This window comes from Camarhynchus parvulus, chromosome 3, assembly GCF_901933205.1.
Source record: "Camarhynchus parvulus chromosome 3, STF_HiC, whole genome shotgun sequence".
In the NCBI taxonomy this organism is placed as follows: Eukaryota; Metazoa; Chordata; class Aves; order Passeriformes; family Thraupidae; genus Camarhynchus; species Camarhynchus parvulus.
In genome coordinates, this window is record NC_044573.1 from 55,984,005 (window position 1) to 56,004,592 (window position 20,588).

At 40.5% G+C, this 20,588-nt stretch overlaps 1 protein-coding gene and 1 non-coding gene across 4 annotated transcripts; both read left to right on the forward strand.

The window, feature by feature from the left end:
* The first annotated feature begins 1,613 nt into the window (after positions 1-1,613).
* TRNAG-GCC lies at positions 1,614-1,684 on the forward strand. The gene has a single exon. It is a non-coding gene; the product is annotated as a tRNA-Gly (tRNA).
* A 235-nt stretch (positions 1,685-1,919) lies between these two features.
* Positions 1,920-20,135, forward strand: KATNA1 (katanin catalytic subunit A1). Of its 3 annotated transcripts, XM_030946296.1 has the most exons (12): positions 1,931-2,017; positions 3,131-3,226; positions 6,885-7,059; positions 7,776-7,933; positions 8,713-8,896; positions 10,719-10,840; positions 12,241-12,346; positions 12,683-12,841; positions 13,950-14,076; positions 15,593-15,727; positions 16,002-16,128; positions 19,794-20,135. In XM_030946296.1, the coding sequence occupies exons 3-12, from the start codon at positions 6,889-6,891 to the stop codon at positions 19,990-19,992; spliced, it is 1,488 nt and encodes a 495-aa protein (XP_030802156.1). In that variant the 5' UTR covers positions 1,931-2,017; positions 3,131-3,226; positions 6,885-6,888; the 3' UTR covers positions 19,993-20,135. The 3 variants fall into 3 exon arrangements, with proteins under 3 accessions (XP_030802155.1, XP_030802157.1, XP_030802156.1); XM_030946295.1 differs by lacking the exon at positions 3,131-3,226 and having other exon boundaries at positions 1,920-2,017; XM_030946297.1 differs by lacking the exon at positions 3,131-3,226 and having other exon boundaries at positions 1,920-2,017; positions 8,731-8,896.
* Positions 20,136-20,588: the final 453 nt, after the last annotated feature.

Genomic DNA, 20,588 nt, shown 5'->3' on the forward strand with positions numbered 1-20,588 from the left:
AAGAATATGCATCTTTGCTGGCTTTTCCAGTAGGTACACTGGAGCATCCATCCACTTCACCCAGGAGTGCCAGGTTTCCAGTTTGTCAGGGCCCAGCAATTGAGCAGGGGGGGCTTCCTTGCCCCTGCTGACTTAACACACAGCATGTGTGATTGACCTGGGGGATGGGATGTGAGTGGCTGGTTGCACTGACACCTTCTTAAAAGTTATTTTAGAATAAGAGAAGGAATTCCAGCTCTCATGAGCAGCCTAACTGAATTATCAGCTACTGGTAGTCAGTGACATTCCTGAGTTATAGAAACTGTTCCTGTTTTCTCAGAATCGGTTTCTGTAGTGTAACACTTGATGGAATAATAAACCCCACACTGGATCTTTATAAGTGAAAATCACATTCTCATTTTGGCTATTCAGACACGAAATATAAACATTAGTTGCCCAATTGCATTTATTTTTCTCTCCTCCTTCACATCGCTCCTTTACAAGTCCCGTTCATGCTGCAACAGGTCTACTGTTTAACAATAAAATGGCACAAGTGGAACAGCAGGAATGCTATAGTGCTTGGCTGTCACCTCATGTTTGTAACCTGTTCTCAGAAGTATACATGTTGATGTTCAAGAGTTCAACTTGTTGGTGTTCTTTCCGTGTCCTCTGCTGCCTCTTTCATCAAAATAAGTAAATCTTATTAATTACTATTATTATTTTAATTATTTATTATGCATACATTATGTACTGTGAAGCTGTTCCTTAAGAGGACAAAGTATCACAGCTTTCATCTGTATTTGTGAAAATCCCTGCACATCTCAAAGTGCTAAAGCAGAAACTAATGTGGTTTTGGAGAGACTGAGTTATATCCTAATCCTTCCACACTTGGGGAGGAGGTTGTGGAAGTACAGCACCATTCTTTGTTCATTAGGCCACCTACAAAGGGGAGAAAGGAAATTTCTCCAACTCTCATCAACCAAGTGATGTGATACACTTAAAATTTTAGAAACTCATCAGCAGCTTTCTGTGTCTTTACAGCTGAAGTAATGTAGGAATGGTTGTTTTAAAAGCAGACATTTGTTAAAGGGATAGACTAAAACTGCCACTTTAAGAATGGGTAGAAATAGAATAACAAGACGAGTGGGAATGGATGTGATACACTTAATTAAAGGATGACATAATGCTGTGGGGGTTTGGAGTTCACCTGAAGGACTATCATAAACCTCCTGCCTTGTGTACAACCTTTAGATCCTATTTGTTGCTAAGCAGCTGAGTCTATTTAGACAGGTGACGAGGTACTGCTGCATCAGGGACACTTAAGAGCAGTTTCCTGGTTTGACTCCGCTCGGCGGCAGGTTTTCCTCAGCACACTCAGGTGCATTTTCTTCCCCAGAACAGCACCATCTATGAAAGCTTGAAGAGGTGCAGACAAGTCACAAGCAAAGAACACGTAGATAAAAGTGGGTGCTTGCTATTCACTCGGCAAAATTCACACTTGTGAGTTACGGAAAAGAAATAGCCCGAGGAACGCTCTCGACCATCCAGGCAGGATCTCTTGCAGGTATAGTGGGGCAGGGAAATTCGCCTTTGTCACCCTTGACTCATGAAGACAAAAATCCTTCGTGGCGCAAGCATTGGTGGTTCAGTGGTAGAATTCTCGCCTGCCACGCGGGAGGCCCGGGTTCGATTCCCGGCCAATGCAGTTGCCCTTTTCTTGTCGCCTTTTAAATTTTTTTTCCTGCTGTTAAAATTTAAAACCAAATCAGTTCTTCGCTTTTAGTAATAACGCTCAAACAGACACCAGCGCCTTGTCGGTCTGGCTGCGCGGACCTTTTCCCCCGTCCCACCAGGCTGGAAGTGACGCAGCCGGATTTGCCTTCAAAAATTGCCGGCGGCGGCGCGGGAGGAGGCGGGGGGCAGGGCCGGGGCGGGGCTAGCGCCGCTGCGGGAGGAAGGGGGCGGAAGAACTGGAGGGGTCGTGGCTGCTGCCGCCGTGAGCTGCTGCCGCCGCCGCGGGTGCGAGCTCCGGAGAGGAGTAAGTGAGCGGGAGGGGCCCGCGGGGTCCGGCCGGGCCGCAGGGACAGGCGGGCCCGGGACGGGGGGCGGCAGCCGCGCCCCGTGTGGCGGGGCCACCCCGAGGGTTCCCAGGCACGGGCGGGCTCCGGCTGCTCTGCCCCGCGGCCGGAGGGCCAGGGGCCACCGGGGTTGCTGTCGCGACAGCCGTGACCACGGAGCTCGTTGTGCCAGGGCTGTGGCTCACACGTGCTCGGCGCCGCGCGGGGCAGCGCCGTCGGGGGCTGCCGCTGCCCGCAGGTGTGCGGCCGGCGCTCCCGGCCCGCAACCCGCCCGGCTGGGCTCCGGGGGCTGCTGGCACTGGCCCAGGCACCGAGCTCTGCCTCCTAAGTCTCCCTTCACCCTCCACCTGCTGTGTTGTTTTGGGGGTATTTTGTTAATGTGCAGTAATCTGCGATGATGCAAGTTTTATCTCCAGAGAGAGAGAGAAGCTCCCTCTGGAGCTGAAATCGCAGGCAGCGATTTCACATATCTATCTATTCAGCCGCGGATCGCTCTAAACTGCCAGAGAGATTTGTTAATTTAATACTGATCGTCAAAAAGAATGCCAGCCCCCATGAACTGGGGAGAAGCCTGTTTAGTAAACCTTTTAAAAGGCTTAGCCTGGAAAACATAAAATCACATGCCACCCATGTATCTACCTGTTGATTGGTTTTTGTAATGTTTTTTGTTTTCCGCAAACTGCCAGCCATGCTTATGTTTGTGGCTGCTGGTGGTTGTTCTTCTGCCAACCGTTATTGTTAAATACAGCAACTGGGTGAGAACCATTTTGTTTAGTATCCAGTAAGTCTGGCAGCTCTCTGTCCCGAGTTAAGAGCACAGTCACTTGTTGATACCAAATGTTGCATGCCATGGATGTTATGGAGAAGACTATTAAAGGTGGAAGGGAACTTGGAGGTGATGCAGGCCATCGTGTCATCAGCAAAAACTGATTCCTGAAAGCTGTTACTTTGCGGTGTTTTTTTCTCATCTGGCTTGCCAAGAGAACTTTGCAAATATTACAGGGTTGCTTTGATGTCAGAGCCTGTATAGCAGGATGAAATAATGGAAACATGTGCTCTCTGCCAAAATTCAGGCTGTGGCTTAGTCCAGACGTTAAGGTTGGAGCGAAGAACTCCTTGAAAGTATTTTCCACGTATGGTTCGTGCTTCCAGTCAGCAGGTCCACCACGGTAATTGACACACTATCAATCAATCTCTTCTTTTATTTTTTAAGGTTTGGGGGACTTCTTTGTGTTATGGAATTGATGCAGTGTTCCTGGATTCTAATGTATGACTTTGGGCAGAAATTACTTACAGTCATTTCCACTGATGATTTCTCGAAATTATTATGGAAAACATGAAGTATCCCCAGGCTTTTCTTGATAATGGTTAGGCTAGTATCTTTCGAATGAAATACAAAAATAAGTTTCAAAACCTCATTCTCACAAGCTGTAGGGATCTTGAACTTTTGTTAGGTTCAACCCTTGCTGGACTTGGCTGTTCTGTACTCTAGAAATATTTTAGGTCCTTGGAGCAAATGAAAAAAGGTATTCTGTAGCTAGAGGTGGGTTAATTTCAGGGAACCTTATATACCCACAACTGGTGTGAAGAGCAATGATTCTTGTTGTGAAGTCTGTGTGTTTGTATACAGTGAAGAGTTAAACTTGCAAGACAAAGTGCTTAGGTTATTTTCCTTATATCCTGTTCGATGTAAACTTTATGAGCTCTTCACTGTTTCAGTGGCTGTTGGAACATAGATAACTTCCCTGGTCTTGATTCATGGAAAGGTTGTGGCTGATAAGTGCTGCTTTGACATCCTGTTACGTGATAGCACCAAGTATTTGTAAACACGTGTGATATTGCTAAGTATTTGTAAATACTTTAAAGATTATTAAGTAGTGCAGGATTAGTTTTGTGAGAGTTTTAATCCCTTCAGTTCTGGTTTAACTGTGGATCCGTGTGTAGTCATGCCTCTCCCATGTCCTCCACCCTGCTGAGGTGCCCCAGTATATTGTCATCTTCTACCACAAACTTCAATCTACTTTCAGATTAGTACTCTAACTCTTCTTTTTCCCCCTTAGAGCTGCTTCACCATCTTCACTTACAAGTGCAGCAGACCCATGGACTCTCAGTAGTGTATGAGCTGCCTGAAGTTGTGGCAGCAGCAGTGGCACGTCCAGACATAAGCATGGCCAGCAGCTTTTTCTGCCTCTCTTGTACTCAAGAGCCTTGTGTTTGGAAGCCACTTCAAGCTCTTTTGCTCTCATAAGTCAAGATGAAGCAACAAATTAAATTGGTTTTCTAGTTTGAACCAAATTATCTTGCATTTTCAATAGTACTAATGACACAGGTAGATTCCTATAGCATTATAAGCTTGAGTGAGCACCTTCTTTTTTTCTTTTTTTTCTTCCCACAAGTTGCTAGTTTAGTCTGCTTACATTTCTGTTTCTGCTTTCTGTCCTTATGTTCTCTGCCCTTTCTAACCTGAAAATGTCCTTGACTCTTTTTATTATGTGCAGTGCTATCCTTTTGGTCCCAAGCTTTCATGTTTCTGACTTACCCTTTTTAGTTTTGTTGTTGTTTATTTTTTCTAATTCTAGTTATTTTCATATTTCCACATGAAAACAAAAACTCTTCTTATATTTTTTTTTCTTTTTTTGTGTACATAAAGTTGCTGTTCTGCTTGGATTGCTCCTACAGCATTCAATGAAAAAAGTTACCTATGACTTCCCTCTGTATTTAAAAGTCTAGTTTGGTTTTAGTAACTTGCTATTACTTGATTTTTAAGATGTCTATTAGCATCTTGCTCAACTTGTGATTTCAGCAGTGTTAGTCATCGGTTTGAGTTCTCAGCACAGGCAAACAGGTGTATCTGGTAGGATGAGCAGGAGTGGAAAAGCTCGCTCCTAAATACAGCAGGGAAAACTTTAACATCTGTATGATGATCCATACAGCAGTTGGCAAACATCTTCAGGCTCTTTCTCCTGAGGTTAAAACCAACAAAACTCCCGAGCTAAACTGTGTCTCCAAAGCCTAATTCGCTTGGGACATGTTAATCTTTGTAGTTGGTGGTCACGTTAACTGTATCAGCTTGTAGGCGGCGTGGCCAGCTGGGCGAGCGTCTGGCTGGGGTGAGATGACAGCGTGCAGGTTCTGTGATAGCAGGTTCCCTGCTCACCCCACGGGTCCTCTCTGCAGGGAGGGGTGTGGGCTCTCAGAGGCCCCTCTTCAGCTCTGCTGCTGCCAGAGTTCTGCTACTCTCAACTGAAAATTTTGACAGCAGCTATTTGCTCTAATGGAGGCTGGGGAAGGAAGAGGAAGGAAGCAAATAAAAGAGGATATTGGCTCAGGAATGCCTGAGCTATGTTTCTGTGTATGAAACTACTTGGGAAGAGGACAAAAAAAGGAGTGAAAGCCCTAAAATGTTTGATTTGTACTTAGCAGCCCCTCTTTACAATGGAGAGCTCACGTTTTAGCAATAGGTTGGCAGGTGTGTGCAAAGAGTGGCTTCTGAAACCTCTGGTAAAGTGTCCGATCTCGACCCTGACCTGGTCCTGAAATACGTTCAGCCCTAAGTCTGTTTATTGCGCATGTGAATTTAGTGCCTCTTACATTCTTTAAATAGTTGATCTGTATCAAGTATGCTTCATCCCAGGGCTTAGCTGGAGTTGCTTGTCTGCAGTTGCTTCTTCCTGGCACTGGGTACAGGTACCAAAATGAGAGCAGGATGACTCTCTCGCAGGCGTGTTTTTTTGCTGATTTTAATGTTTTCTGTGCCTGGTTAGGAAATTACAAGGAGAGTGGGGAAATTCTTGGTGTGTAAGAGACAAGAAAAGTGGAGACAGCATGATTGTCTTAGAGAAAAAGGGGCTGGGATATATAAGACACAATAATGTGGGACAACTGTTCCATGGACAGTGGCACTGTAAAGAATGAGTTTACTTCTACTGCTTCTACTTACACTGTACTTGTATAAGTAATACTTCTGTACTACTCTAATCTAAAAGTGCAGATTCTGTTAGGGCTGCAAAGTGGAAGTAGTCACAGTCTATGATGTTTGCTCCAAAAAACCATAAACAAGCACCACTGGCAGGGAAAAGCAGCACAATTTTCAGGGTTGAACAATGTGTTAAATAAAATGGGTGGTTACACACTAAATATTTAATTGTGGCTTTTGCTTACCTTTCAGTATAACTTAAACAGCCTTGATGTTTTTCAGGGGTTTCTTCGTAGGTGTGAGAATGAAGGTGATAGGAAGGTGCAAGCTGGGTATGGAAGGTGGATATTTGTTTCAAAGAAACATTAAATAAAATTGAAGAATTGTAAAATTAAGCTAATGGAAGAATAGTGTTTTCCACAAGGCAAAATCAGACTATTAAAACTGACATGCATGGAATGTTAAGGTGAAAAAAATTTAGCAAAACATAATGCATTAGAAAGAAGGGCTTTGATTTATTGCTTGTTTGGTGTTATTTTTAAACCACACAAGACAGGCAAGGCACAGTAAAATACTAATTTATCTTACAATATAAAAAAGAGGTAAGGAGAGTATGCAACTGTGACTTGTAATAATGCATTTAAATCTGCATATCTTACATGGGCTTTTTGACAGAATCTCCATGACAAGAAACAAAGCTGTGAAGTGAAAAGCTTAATTTCTACTAATAGAGCATCAAGTATCTTTTTATGTGTATGACATTCATTTTAGACCTTTTTTTTGTAATCAGCGTTTTCTTAGCTTCTATGCTTTGATACGCCAAATGAGATAATGAGCATTTGAAAATACTTGCAAAATTTTTTTTCAGTCCTCAGTTTTTTACTTCCTTAACATTTCCTATTTTTTTTCAGCTTCATGTTGAACATGAGCCTTGTTATGATCATTGAGAATGTGAAGTTGGCCCGTGAATATGCCTTACTGGGAAATTACGACTCTGCCATGGTCTACTACCAGGGGGTTCTCGACCAAATGAATAAGTATCTGTACTCTGTGAGAGATACCTATCTACAACAGAAATGGCAGCAGGTAAATAGCACTTTTCTGGGACATTTTGAGGGAAAAGCATTGAAGTAGCAAGAATTGCCTATCTTACTGCAAACAAAAATGTAAAAATACTTACCCCATTCTCTCATAACAACTAGTGTTGTTATATATAGGCTTCTTTTTTGTTGTATAGACTTGTTTAAGTCATCTTTATGACTTCTTTGTCTGACAGTGGCAGAACAATCAGTGGAACACGGCTCTGAGGAGCAAGTGCGCTGTCTGCCCTGACAGCTATGCTGATGAGTACCCCTGCTATGCTCAAGTTTTTTAACCTGGTATCTTTAGGGTCTTATTTCCCTCAGTGTTTCAGTGGGACTAAGGTCCTTAACAGCAAGTTGATAATTTGTCCTTAACAAAAACCCTCTTTTGCTTTCATTGATATTCTGCCTATTAGGTTGATACTTTTGATTGATATTTAGTCTGTTAGGTTCTGTCATACCTGTTTAATCTGTAAAATTTGTCAAAAGTCCCTTTGATATTAAATCCAAAATCTCTTTGTTTGTTCTTTAAATGTGCTGAGGAAGGCACATTTAAAAACCTCCTTAATATCTAATGTGCATAATTCTTGTTTATTGAAGTAGAATTAGGTAGCTCATTAAATCTTGTAGAATCCATCCAGGCATTTCATGGGCTTGAACAGAGGACTGTTACAAACTTATTTTCAATGTGCTTAATCTACCTTTTTTTTTTTAAATCAGGTTTGGCAAGAGATAAGTGTGGAAGCTAAGCATGTGAAAGATATAATGAAAACACTGGAGAGTTTTAAACTAGACAATACTCCATTGAAAGCCTCACAACAAGAATTACCAGCTCATGATGCAGAAGTCTGGTCTTTGCCAGTACCTGCTGAACGTAGGTAAGAGGAAACCTGGAGACCTAAATTAATATTTATCAGGACAAAGTGTGCTTGGACTTCAGCCTGTTGTGGTGTAATTCTTGTTCTTGAGCTTAGGTGTGTAACACTCACACCAGCAGCTTGACACCATTTGTGGTGAAGGAGGTGTCAGGTGGATGTTCTGGAGGTTTTATCTTACATAGTCCTGCCTAATGTTAAGGTTCTTCCCCCCACACACTGTTGCCCGATTTGTTTGGTTTTTGGTTTTGAGTTTTTATTTCACATTTGTCTCTGTTGGTGTTAATTAGTTGCTTCAGGATGCTAAGGACATTGTTCTGTGTGTCTAGTGGTTTTTGTTTGGTTTTTTTGCCTTTTTTTGTGAGTAGCTATCTGACCTGGTTTACTGGAGGTTCTAACACATGCCAGTGGTGGCATGAAGGAGGGGACAGAGTATGTACAAAGCAGACGCAGAACTGTGCATTTTGACAGAAAGTGGCTGTTAGACTACTTCAGTTGTATTGCCAAATTATTGTTTGCTGGTTAATTTTTTCTGAGCTCCATATTACTTCTACTGATGAAATATACAAAGCAAGGCACTTGTTTTAACCAGATGGACCCTGAGCTTGTGGCACAAGGAAAATGGCTTTTTAGTCACTATCTAAAAATACCTGTCTTGTTTCCGACATACAGATTTTTATCTTGAGCCATGTGGCTTTTCAGTTTGTAGCCAGTTGATTTGGTGATGTGGTGCTCACCAGTGGCTTTACACTGAGGCTTTTGCATATGTTACAACTAACTAGACCTTCGCCCGGACCCAGGAAGCGTCTGTCTGCTCCGTGCAGTGACTGCAGAGGGCACAGCAATCGTGTGAGTGCAGCTGCCAGGGGCTCCCACCGCCCGTCCTCTCGGAACCCCAGCGATAAAGGGAAGGCAGTCCGCAGCCGGGAGAAAAAGGATCAGCAAAACAAAGGAAAAGAGGAAAAGGTAAGCTTGAAACATGGAGTTGAGAAGCTCAGTTGTGCTTTCTTACTACTGACTGTATTATAAAATGACATGCCTATAAAATGTTTCTTCTGTTCGCATCAGTATGCTGATTTGAATCTCACCTTGTGTCTTTTCATTGTGCACAGTGTTGGTTATGGATTAATTAAAAACAAATAATTGCTCTGGGAAGTTGGGATCTGGTAAATGTATCTGAAGGTGGGTGCCAAGAGGGTGTTTCCAGGCTCTTCTTGGTGGTGCTGAGCAAAAGGACAAGAGGTAACAGGCTGAAACAGATGCATAAGAAGTTCCACCTGAACATGAGGAAGCACTTTTTTACTGTGTGGGTAACCACACGCTGGAACAGAGTGGTTGTCCAGAGAGGTTGTGGAGTCTCCTTCACTACTCAAGAGCTGTCCAGGCACAATCCTGTGCCATGTGGTGTGGGATGATGCTCTCTGAGGAGGGAAGTTGGACCAGATGACCCGCGTGGTCTCTTCCAGCCTGACCCATTCTATGGTTCTGTGACATGTTTACTGCAGCTTGAAGGCAGTTGTTTAAAGTGGTATCCCTGAATTTCTGAAGTCGAGCCTGGTGGAGCTCATTCACATGGAATGTCTTTGTGGCATAGTTGCTTTGAGTATAGTTTAAGCCAAGATTGACTTGCTTCTTCCAAACCATATCAAGGTTAACTTAATCCTTAAATGAGACCCATGCCTTTTTTTGTGTTGGTTTTTTTTTTTTTTTTTGGAGATGCATTGCTAGCTCAGTACTCTTCAGTTGTAAATGAACAAAACCCCAGTATACTTGAACTATGATCTCTTCTTGGCAGAGAGCTTTAAGTTTTGTGCTCTGGTCACCATAAATTTAGCAGATGACCAAGGTAAGAGACCGTACAGGAAACAGCAGATTCATTGTTTTCCAGGGTGTAAATAAATCAAATATCCATGTAGTAGTTTGTTAGCTTCAGCAACCTTAAGTTGTGGCAAGGTGTCATGGCTGTGGAGTTAATAGAATCTACAAGGGTGGAATTGTTTAGCTGTGTAAGCTACTACTTTTATTAGGAGCTAAATTAGATTGCCTTTGAGTGATAATCCTCTCCCCATCAGAATATACCCACAGAGAGACAGGATAGGTCTCTTTTTCTCTTTTACAGTTGTTCTGTCATCACCAGTGCTTGCTGTTAAATGTATAAAAACCAGGGTATGTCTAGTGCATTTTATTTCCTTTCAGTTGCATGGTCTCTGCTGTTTGAGTCCTTTCAACTATGTAGCTTCTTTGCTTTGGCTCTGCTGCAGAGCTGCTACTCTGGTGTTCATGTCCATGCTTCTGTATCAGTTAATTAGCTCTGGTTTTACCCCTGTGGTTTCACCATTGCTCATTCTACATATGGAAGTCGTGCTTAATTATTTTTTTGTGTGTCCCCACATACATGGCATATTTGTGACACTTTGTGGTCCAGTCTTACACATAACTTTCCTCTACTGTGTCTCATGTAGTTTCAGATTTCTTTGGGAGAAGAGGCAGAAACTGTTACACTGGGATAGGTATATGCAGTTTTGATTAGGTGCCAAAACAAAGAAACTGCATCAGTACAACATGCTGGCTTTGGGGAGAAGGAAATGGAACCAGGGCAGTACAGAAATCTGGGTGAAACACACAGATCCATCCTGCAGTGCAGCTGTTATATGAATGCTTCATAATTTTCATGCTGGTTTATGTTGCCACCTTCTAAAAATACGATGCTGTTGTGGACTTGTGGTAAAAATTCATTAGTAGCGTGACCTTTGTTATGTATTTACATTGTTATATCCTTTATATGTAGAACAAATCCACATCTGAGATTTCAGAGTCTGAACCAAAGAAATTTGATAGTACTGGATATGACAAAGATTTAGTAGAAGCTTTGGAAAGAGATATCATTTCTCAGAATCCCAACATCCGATGGTAAGTTTGAGTACTGCTGCTAGTCTCTTGAGCTGTTTCTCTTTCCTCTCACATGATATGACAAGAATTAAGTATTTTGACAGATACTTAAGATATAAAGGTACATACAGGTTTTCCTTACTTTAAATAGGCAACTAAACTTTTTATGCAGTTGAATAGAACTCAAAAAAATATTTTCCCCACATATAGTCATATAATAGTTTGGGCTGGATGACCTTTAAAGATCAGCTAAAGCAGTCCCCTGCCATGGCAGGGACATCTTTCTCTAAATCAGGTTGCCTAATGTCCTGTCCAACTTGGCCATACAAAGCTTCTCAAAATTTTCTGAGTCCTAAGATCAATTTTTGAGATACTCTTTTTCAGTGTAAAAGTTTCTAATTTCTGTCAGTGTACCTTCATTTGAAAATGTGTTTTGCTACTCTGGGCATATCAAGACAGAAAACTGATTAACAAAGAAGTTATGTCAATATAGGAACCCTTTGAAATGTTGCTGGATGTAATGTGGCCACTAGTATAAAATATAACCCTGTGCCAGTACCTTTACATAAACGTGTTAAATATTAAACCTTATATAAAGGTTTAATATAAATCTTGTATAAAAGTGGTTTTGTGTTCCAAATGTTTCTAAGCTTGGGTGGTTTTGTGAGGATTAAATGAGCAAAATTCTTCTGGCAAATAAAGTAGGCTTTAAAAAAAACCAAACAGTCCCACAAAATACTTTGTGTGCATGCAACTGCCTTGTATTTCAGTTTAATATTTAAATATATGTTTCAGTTTTTATACTGAATCTTAAGTTACTACTTCAGATTTTAAACTAGGTCTTCATATAGATGTGTTTTGAAACCAAAATGTTACTTGGGCACATGCTGATAAGAGGAATGCCCTGAAAATTACTTTCAAGGAAACAAGACCAGCCTATAAGGTATCTAAGAATTAATACTTTTGTAACTCTGAAAAAAAATTATTCTAAAAATTATGTTTAATTCTGCTCCATTACTAGTCTTCAGCAAGTTGTTCTTGTAACAATGAAAGATGTTATTTAAGTTTGAGGGACATCCAACCTCTCAGCAAAACAAAAAAGCATAATTGGTAGTTAGCCTAAGTTTAACCAACCTGCTTTTTTTTCTGCTTGTCTTTCTCTGAATACTGACAGTGGTGCTCTAATGAAATAGTTCATAGTTTTTGTGTTTGCATCCATCTGGAGTCTGCCAGGCAGATGTCAATTGTAGTTGTTACAGGCTTTTTTTCCCTTTAGAACACAAATAATTCAGGAAAATGAAATTAGATTTATGGGAGAACCGGTGTATAACAATAAGTTTAATTGTGCAGCTTTTTGAGCTGTGGAGTGATTCTTTTGCCTGCTGTCTGAATCTGTCAAACAACTTTCTATTTCTTGTCAGGGATGACATTGCTGATTTAGTAGAAGCCAAAAAGCTGCTTAAGGAAGCTGTAGTTTTACCAATGTGGATGCCAGAGTTCTTCAAGGGGATTAGAAGACCATGGAAGGTATGAAAAACTTTGCTCCTGTGATCATAAGTAGGATTTTGAGATTGGATCTTGGCAGAACAAGAAATTTCATATGTTTTACAGTTTAAATAAATTCTTCCTGCATCTTAGTAACAAAATTTATTGTAAGTAATAACAAAATAAAGATGTCAATCAGATACCTGCCCACTGTCTTCAGCAAGGTTGTTTGCAAGTAAGCAATGACATTAAGTACTTACCTTTGAATAACTTCTCAAGGGAGAATTTACATCCAGTAGTTTACTGTTACACTAAACAAACTGTAAAATTCTTTGTTTTAATTCTTGTCCTAAAAGTGGTTCTTTTTCATTTTAATAGGGTGTGTTGATGGTTGGTCCTCCTGGTACTGGAAAGACCCTCCTAGCAAAAGCTGTAGCCACTGAATGCAAGACAACTTTTTTCAATGTTTCTTCTTCCACACTTACCTCAAAATACAGAGGAGAATCTGAGAAACTTGTTCGTCTGCTGTTTGAAATGGTGATTTAAGTTGCTGAACGTGAACAGGGAGATAATGAAGTGGAATCACCTTTGGAACAGTGAAACCTTACCAAGGTTTCAAACTTATAGCATATATAAACAGCTCTCCAAGCTTGGAATGCTTGGAGCATTTCTGATTTGCCCATTTGCATTTAAAGGTTATTCCTAAATGGATTTATAAAAGCTGAAAAATAGGTTGTCTTTTATTTTCAGGGTTAGCTTGCTACATTAGAGGTAGCTCACTATAAGCTGGTGAACAGACTTGAATGGAAATCTAGGGGTGGAATTAATTGCTTTCTGGGTGAGAACCCTATTTAGGTTGTGTGCTTTGTTTTTGTGGGTGGTTTTTTGTTTGTGGTTAAAAGAAATGGCCTTCCAAACTGTAGTTGGCTTCAGAGCACATAATACTTGAAATAATACTCAGAAAATAGTTGTCTTTTTTTCCCATGTGTTACCAGTGTGTGTGCAGTGTTTGCTAGGGTGCCCAGTACTGAAGGGACAGCAGAGTTACAATTACAGTAGTCAGAAAAGGCAAGAGATAAAAGATCTTTTACATTATAGTTTGTTAGGCAGGATATCAGCTCATTTAATGTGATGGGTCAAAAATGCAGATAACACAATGAACAGCATCTCAACTGCTCTAATACAATAGCTTTTATTATCCTGGATCCTTCTCTTTAAATGCTGTTGTTTTCAGAAAGGTCAGCTGCAAAACAACTGACCTATCTGTTGGACAGGCTCCATGTCATGATGTCCCTGCTAAACATTCATCCTGGCTTTGACTGAAATACTATTCAAGCAATCTGTGATGACTTTCACCGTTTAAAATGTTACTGCTAATAGGGGAAACTGCCTATAGCTTATGAAATGTTTGTTTTGAGCTCTAACAACTACAGGACTTTGCCAAAAGCCCCTCTACTCAAAGGCTCTGAATGAATGCACAGCTGCTCTGTACCTGAGGGCTGGGGTCTGAGAGGGAAGGGTGGGGATTGTTTGATACCTAGGAGCTGGGGTAAATACATCATTACTCAGCTCTGAATATGCTGCTACGTCTTAAATGGGAGTGAACTGCTATTTCAGCTCGTGCTTTATCTTTTGCTTTCTTCAGGCTCGATTTTATGCCCCAACAACCATATTTATTGATGAGATTGACTCCATCTGTAGCCGCAGGGGAACTTCGGAGGAGCATGAAGCCAGCCGACGTGTGAAGGCAGAACTGCTAGTTCAGATGGATGGTAAATAACCTGCTCACTGGGAACTGCTGGACTGAAGGAAACTTGAGGGACAAAAAAAAAAACAAAAAAAAACTTCATTCTTCAGAAGCAGTTTTTCAAAAGCCGTACATGAGATTTGGGTTAAAAGCCACAAGTGACATTATTTAACAATCTTTTGGCCTCTGAGCTATGATCTTGTATTAGTGACTCAGAATAGGGAAGATTCAGTGGAAAATACAAGATTTCAAAAAAGTAGCAGAAAAAGAACCTGCTTCTCTCGGTCTTTGCCTGGCATATCACTCACTTCTTCCAAATTAAGTAAAAAGTGCTTCAAAAGAACTGTTACCTATTTTTATTTAAACTTCAAAAGCAGCATTACATTTCACTTCTTGGGATCTCTTTTTCTCCTAAAAATATAAATAACAAGTGAGGATCTTCTGTTTTATAGAAGTGGTTGGGAGAGTTTTCATTTTAAAACACCGATTTCACTACAAATATGTGGCTAAAATATCACAAATCAATGAAGTTCAAAAGTAGGTAAAAATGCAGAGTTGCTACAGAGAGCCTCCATTTTATATTCTGGGGAGCAGAGAGAAGGAAAGGAACTACTAAGAAGTGCTAATCTATGGACTGCTTTGTGATAGAATTCCATGAGTCAGAAGATTTGCATATTTATTTCTCCTTCTCTGATGTTGCTACCCTTTTATTTTTGTCTTTAAAGAGCAGCAGAGCTCTAATACTGTTCTCATATCAAGTATGTACATAATCTGATTTTATTAGTAAGAACTATTTCAATCCTTTTACTTAGGCATTAATAAATTGTGTTTTATATGCAGACTCTCAGGCAGACTAGGTCCAGCAGCTATCCCACAGCCCAATCCTGTTGTTTTAAGCAAAAGCAGTAGATACAGAGAGTAGCAACTTTAACAAAATTACCTTCTTCCTGTTGTAACAGATTCATCGTGTTTATAAACTGAGGTATTCTGTTTCTAAGAAGTTGTGATTTAGTCCACCAAATTTAAACATTCACTTCAGCAGTTTGCACAGTCCACCTGTACATATGAAACCTTCGGCCTGACTTCAGAAGTGAAGACACCTTGTAGGGGAGTCATGCTGCCTTGGTGTGGCTGTTGGTGAATACTGTGGGGGCTGTTGGTTTTTGGTGTGGTGATGCTGTTGGGCATTGCTTTGTTTCCTCACAGGCTGCTACAAGATGTCGGTATGAAAATTGAGCCACTTTTGTGGCAGAAGTACAAACAGCTCTGCTGTAAAACCATTCTGGCTGTGATAGAGAGGAACTTCCCGGTCTGAGCAGTGCCCTGTGCCCCTGCTGCTGGTCAAACTAGGCTTCCATTTATGCTTGCAGGCTGTCACAGAGATGGAAAAGCAAACTCTGTTGCACTTGGTGATTCTGTTATGCTTGGGCTAGTTAAAGCGCAATAGAGTACAGTTCTGCTTTAATACTGCAGAAGTGTTTTCTCTGTACATGAAATTTCAATAAACATGTATATTTTACCTCCTCTTTTCTGCACTGCAGGTGTTGGGGGGGCTACTGAAAATGATGATCCTTCTAAGATGGTCATGGTACTTGCTGCTACTAATTTTCCTTGGGATATTGATGAAGCCCTAAGACGGAGACTAGAAAAGAGAATTTACATTCCTTTACCATCAGGTATGAAGAATTGGGGAGAGGAGTGGTTAAAAATTCTAAAATCTAAACTTCATCAACATTCCTTTAGTTTTGATCACTTGGTTTAAAAATCTAATTGATACGTGTATGCAAATTCACTTATGGATTCAGGACCAGCTTAAATCTAAACATGAGCATTTACCCTTGTAGCAAGTACAGCATCCTTTTTCTCATTCTTCCCTCTTTTCCTCCTTCAATTTATTGTTTATCTTCAGAAAGCAAATTGTACAGACTCAATTTTCTTTTCTGTGATTAGCCAAAGGAAGAGAGGAACTCCTCAAAATAAATCTGCGAGAGCTGGAACTGGCTGATGATGTTGACCTTGCAAACATAGCTGAGAAAATGGAGGGTTATTCAGGTGCAGACATTACCAATGTATGCAGGTAAGCTGACATTGCATCATTTGTGTTACTACTGCTGCAAACTTTGGGAAAACTGTGTGTAAGGTAGCCAGTTTACATGCTTAAAGTTATTGGATAAAAATGGACTGTAACTTGTCTTTTATGTATGGCTAAAAGGTGAAATACTGCATTAATATTTACGTAAATTTCCATTTGAAGAGTAGTTGCAACCTAGTAATCTAATAAGCTGTGATTTAGGTAAAATTCCACCTTCTTTCATATAGACTAAATTCCATGCATGAGAATGATCCAGAGGATGTTAAACTTTAACTTGTGGAGTTGCAGTCATTCTCCTTGGTCTATATGACTTCTGCAGAAATCCATATGTGAGAGGCAACAGTGATAGAGGCTGGAATAACTAAAGTAAAACCATGGAGTTTTCTTCTTTTGTGACATGGAAAAGGTGTAGAGTCTTGTGTGATGGTACAGGAGCTGTGTACCCAGCACATTGGTTTTGTGATGAGACTGACTAGAGTTTTCTGCTACCTCCTTCATTTCCCTGTCTCCTCAGTACTGTTGGCATACAGTTGTTTGTGGGCCTGTTCTCTAGCCTAGATTCCTGAAAGAATTGACTAAAAATATCTTCTAATTCTTCCCTTCTATTTTCTTTGAAAAATTGGAAAGGGAAGGAGAGGACTGATCTGTTGAGACAAGTGTCAGCTGTCCTGTTTACATCAGAAGACTCGCACTGGCACAGCTGTGGCAGTGGCAAGCTCTGGGACCTGCAGTAGGGGACAGAGCACTGGAGCTGCTTGAGATGCTGTTGTGGTGTGATGAGCACCTGTAACACTACTTTCAGGCTTTGGAGGTAGCACTGAAGCATGGCAGGGCAAGGCTTGAGTTCCCAGCTGCTCCAGCCCAACCTGTGTGGGCTTTGAGCAGTGTGAGAGAGCAGGAGTAAAAGCCACCTCCTGGCTGCTCCCTCCAACGCGGCTCCGTTTCTTGCCTAGATTCTTAACGCGGCTCTGCAGACACTGTCAGCACAGCTGAGAGGAATGTGCTGTGCCACAGGGATGAAAGCAAGCAGCCTGTACACAAAGCTGCCACCAAGGCTCTGTCAGCAGGGCCGCTGCAGGCTGCGCTGAAAGTTTGGAGCCTCAGTAGAGTTTCCTGAACAAACCTTGCACAGTGTCTGGGAAAAGAATGGTATGTTAGTTGTTCTGAATTTGTGTTGTGGAGATTTGTTTCATTTTGTAGGTTTGTGAGATGAATTTCTGGTGTTCTTTTGATCTTTGGTTCTGCTTTGAAAGGAGTTTGTGCTAATATGTTCATGTTATATGAAATAGAGTTTATTTGGTCTGCTGCTTTGTGCATTTTAGCTGCAGTTTGTCTCCTCCAGTCTGTTCAGTGTTTGTTGTTTTTAATTAATTTTATGCTGAATATCAATACACTTATTTTAGAAATGAAAATAGTTGCGATGTTTTTCAGTGAATTTTGTGTGTATGTATTTGTGCACAATTACTTTGTTTTTTTAACTAAAGCCTCTTTGTACAAATACTATTAAAAAAAAGGCAAAAGGATTAAAAAGGCACAAAGAAACATCTGAATCTTCTGCATCTGAATCTTCTATTTGTGGCCATCTCTGAAGTGATGACTGAGGTGACAGCAAGCAGTAATCCAGATGAACTGAGATTTGGATATTAATGGTTTGAAATCACTAAGAAAGTACTCATATTAGCCTGTGTATTTACACTTTGTTCATGGTGTCAGGAGAAATAGTTCTTGGATATGACTGTTTCATTTACATTCAGACAAAAAGATGTGGATGATTTAAAAGTGCTTTTTTTATGGTTCAGGCTCTCAGGATATAAGCAGAGTAAAGTTCAAACCTGTATACTCTGTCAATCCTTACTAGTGACACAAGCAAAACATAAGAATAAGTGGACCAAGAGCTCTGGTTTACTGAAATTACCCTCCTATCTTAAAGAATTTGAGGTGAAGTCCAAAGTTTGCTGAGCCAGAGTGAAAACTAGTCAGAGATAACACTACAGTTGGTAGCAGTCAGCATATAACCAGGGGGAAATGAACCTTCATTTTAAAATTCAGGAAATACAAAATGCATCCAAATTGCAGATTAGATGTGAGTATGAACTAACTTTGAATCATTGTTTTGGGTGCACTGTCAGTCTTGAAAGGCCTTTAGAACAGAATTGGTCCCTGCTGTGTCTGGCAGTGGTGGCTGCCTTTTTTTTGAATAGAGTTTTGGTGCTTCTTCAGGCACCAAGAGTGTATTTGAGAAAGCACCAGGAGTTCAGTTTGGAATGACTGTTCATAAAATGACTTCACAAAAGGAAGTGGTGGCAGCTGCACTTCAGCTGTGTTAAGGTATGATGAGCTTGTTGGTTGGTTAGCTGGATTGGTTTTGCTGGACTTTCTATTTTTTTTAACTGCTGTCTGGAAGCAAATTAGATGCATGGAATGTCCCTTCACCCCATTGTGTAACAGGAGCTTATTGTTTACAGATGATGTTGTAACAGCGAAAGGTGGTGATATTTGGTTGAGATGGAGTTCAACAAGGCAATCTTTTGGTTGTTCTGAAATTTTAGTTCCTGTATTAAGAGATTTTAATTTATTAATTAACACTGAGATGAGCTCAGTTGGTTAGAGCATAGTGCTAATAATATCAAAGTTGTGGGTTCGATCCCTGTACAGGCCATTCATTTAAGAGTTGGACTTGCTGTGATCCCTGTGGGTCCCTTCCAGCTTGGAATATTCTGTGAGTTATTTAGTAAATTCCTGAAGTCTGACAGTTATGGTTTCCTTTAGCGGGAGAGGATGGTACTGAAACAGAATATACTCAAACAATTTTTCTAAATCCTTCTGGAAGACAAGGTGTAAGTTTTTCTCTCTTTGGAATCTCACCTTCTGACATGACACAATATACTATTGTGGTATCACCGAGATTTCACTTCCATCTTTTTTACCTCTAGACAGATTAGCAGCGTTTTCTTGTTATTATAAGATCTATAACAATGAATTAGCAAGAACTTCAGCCTTCCACTGTTACCTAATTATCACCTCACTAGCTCATGACCTGCTGCTACCAGATTTACTACAGGAAATCTAAATGTAGTCAAACCTAACACTAAAGAAAATGACACACTTGTAAAAGTGCTTAGTGCTCATTAAGGCCAGAAGTTTGAGGAGCTACTGACAGATTTTGTTATTTAACGTTTAGCTCTCGAGTGTAGAGGATGGAGGTAGATACGGTTGACTCTGCTATCTTTGAAGTGGGATTTTTGTTCAAACCAGGAAGCATTCAAAACACTCCAGCTACCCCTTCTATATCTAGGAGGAGTGAAATTGTTATTGCCTTGTTCCTGTTTAAAAATGCTATAAACAGCAGCTACATCACAGGCATGCAGTGACATCAGCTAAACCAGTTTGTCTTTACCTCTTTTGCCTAGCCTATAAATAGGAGCTCTTCAGATATCTGGTGAGGATAATGCCATGTTTGAAAAAATATGGATAACATGGTATTGTAGCTTGTACAAGCACTTGGAGATCTTCCCATAAAAGTTGACAGTTCTTTATTGAATCTCTTTGAATGCAGCAGCTTAACTGGAATGCTGTGTTGAGCCTTTCTAACAACTGAACTCGCCATCCTGCATTGAGTAATGATTTTATTTTCTTTCCCTTCCGACTAGAGATGCATCATTGATGGCTATGAGGAGGCGTATTGAAGGCTTGACACCAGAAGAAATCAGAAATCTTCCCCGAGATGAAATGCACATGCCAACAACTATGGAAGACTTTGAAATAGCTTTGAAGAAAGTTTCTAAATCTGTTTCTGCTGCGGACATTGAGAAATACGAGAAATGGATAGTTGAGTTTGGATCATGTTGAGTTGTGTTCTCTGGAAGAAACCACCTTATGTCTTAAAACAGCTTTAGAAGTAATCGGTGATGTGTCAGTGCACTGCGTGCTCTTTTTAACTTTTGTAATTTAAGAGCAACAGATGTCTAAATAAATTTTTTTCTAAAATGCAAGTTCTGCCTAGCTCTCTTTGAACAAGCTCAGAAGTCACCCATTTTTCTCAAATGCTGACAGTTATCTGATTTGATTTTCAAGAGTTTAAAATTACTTTAATGCTAGAACTCCTTTTATCAGTACTTACTCTTGAAAAATTGCTTTTGTGTCAATAAAACCCCCCAAGCTAGCACTTCTAAATGAGTCAGGGATGCTGAGAACTTGAAAATGGGACAAACAAGATGCAGTTACACAGATAGTTTTAAATCTTGGAGAACTCTACCTTTAAACTGTTGTTAAAGAACCTGTGCAAAGGATGAGATGTGGAACAGCAATGGTCACGCTGGAACAGTCAATGAAGTTAGTGAAATTTGAGCAAGGGATTAAGATCATCATAGGTTTACAGTAGCTGTTAAATAATATTAAAATACGTCCAGCTGGTGTAAACTAATTCTGTGCAGCCAGCAGTGATG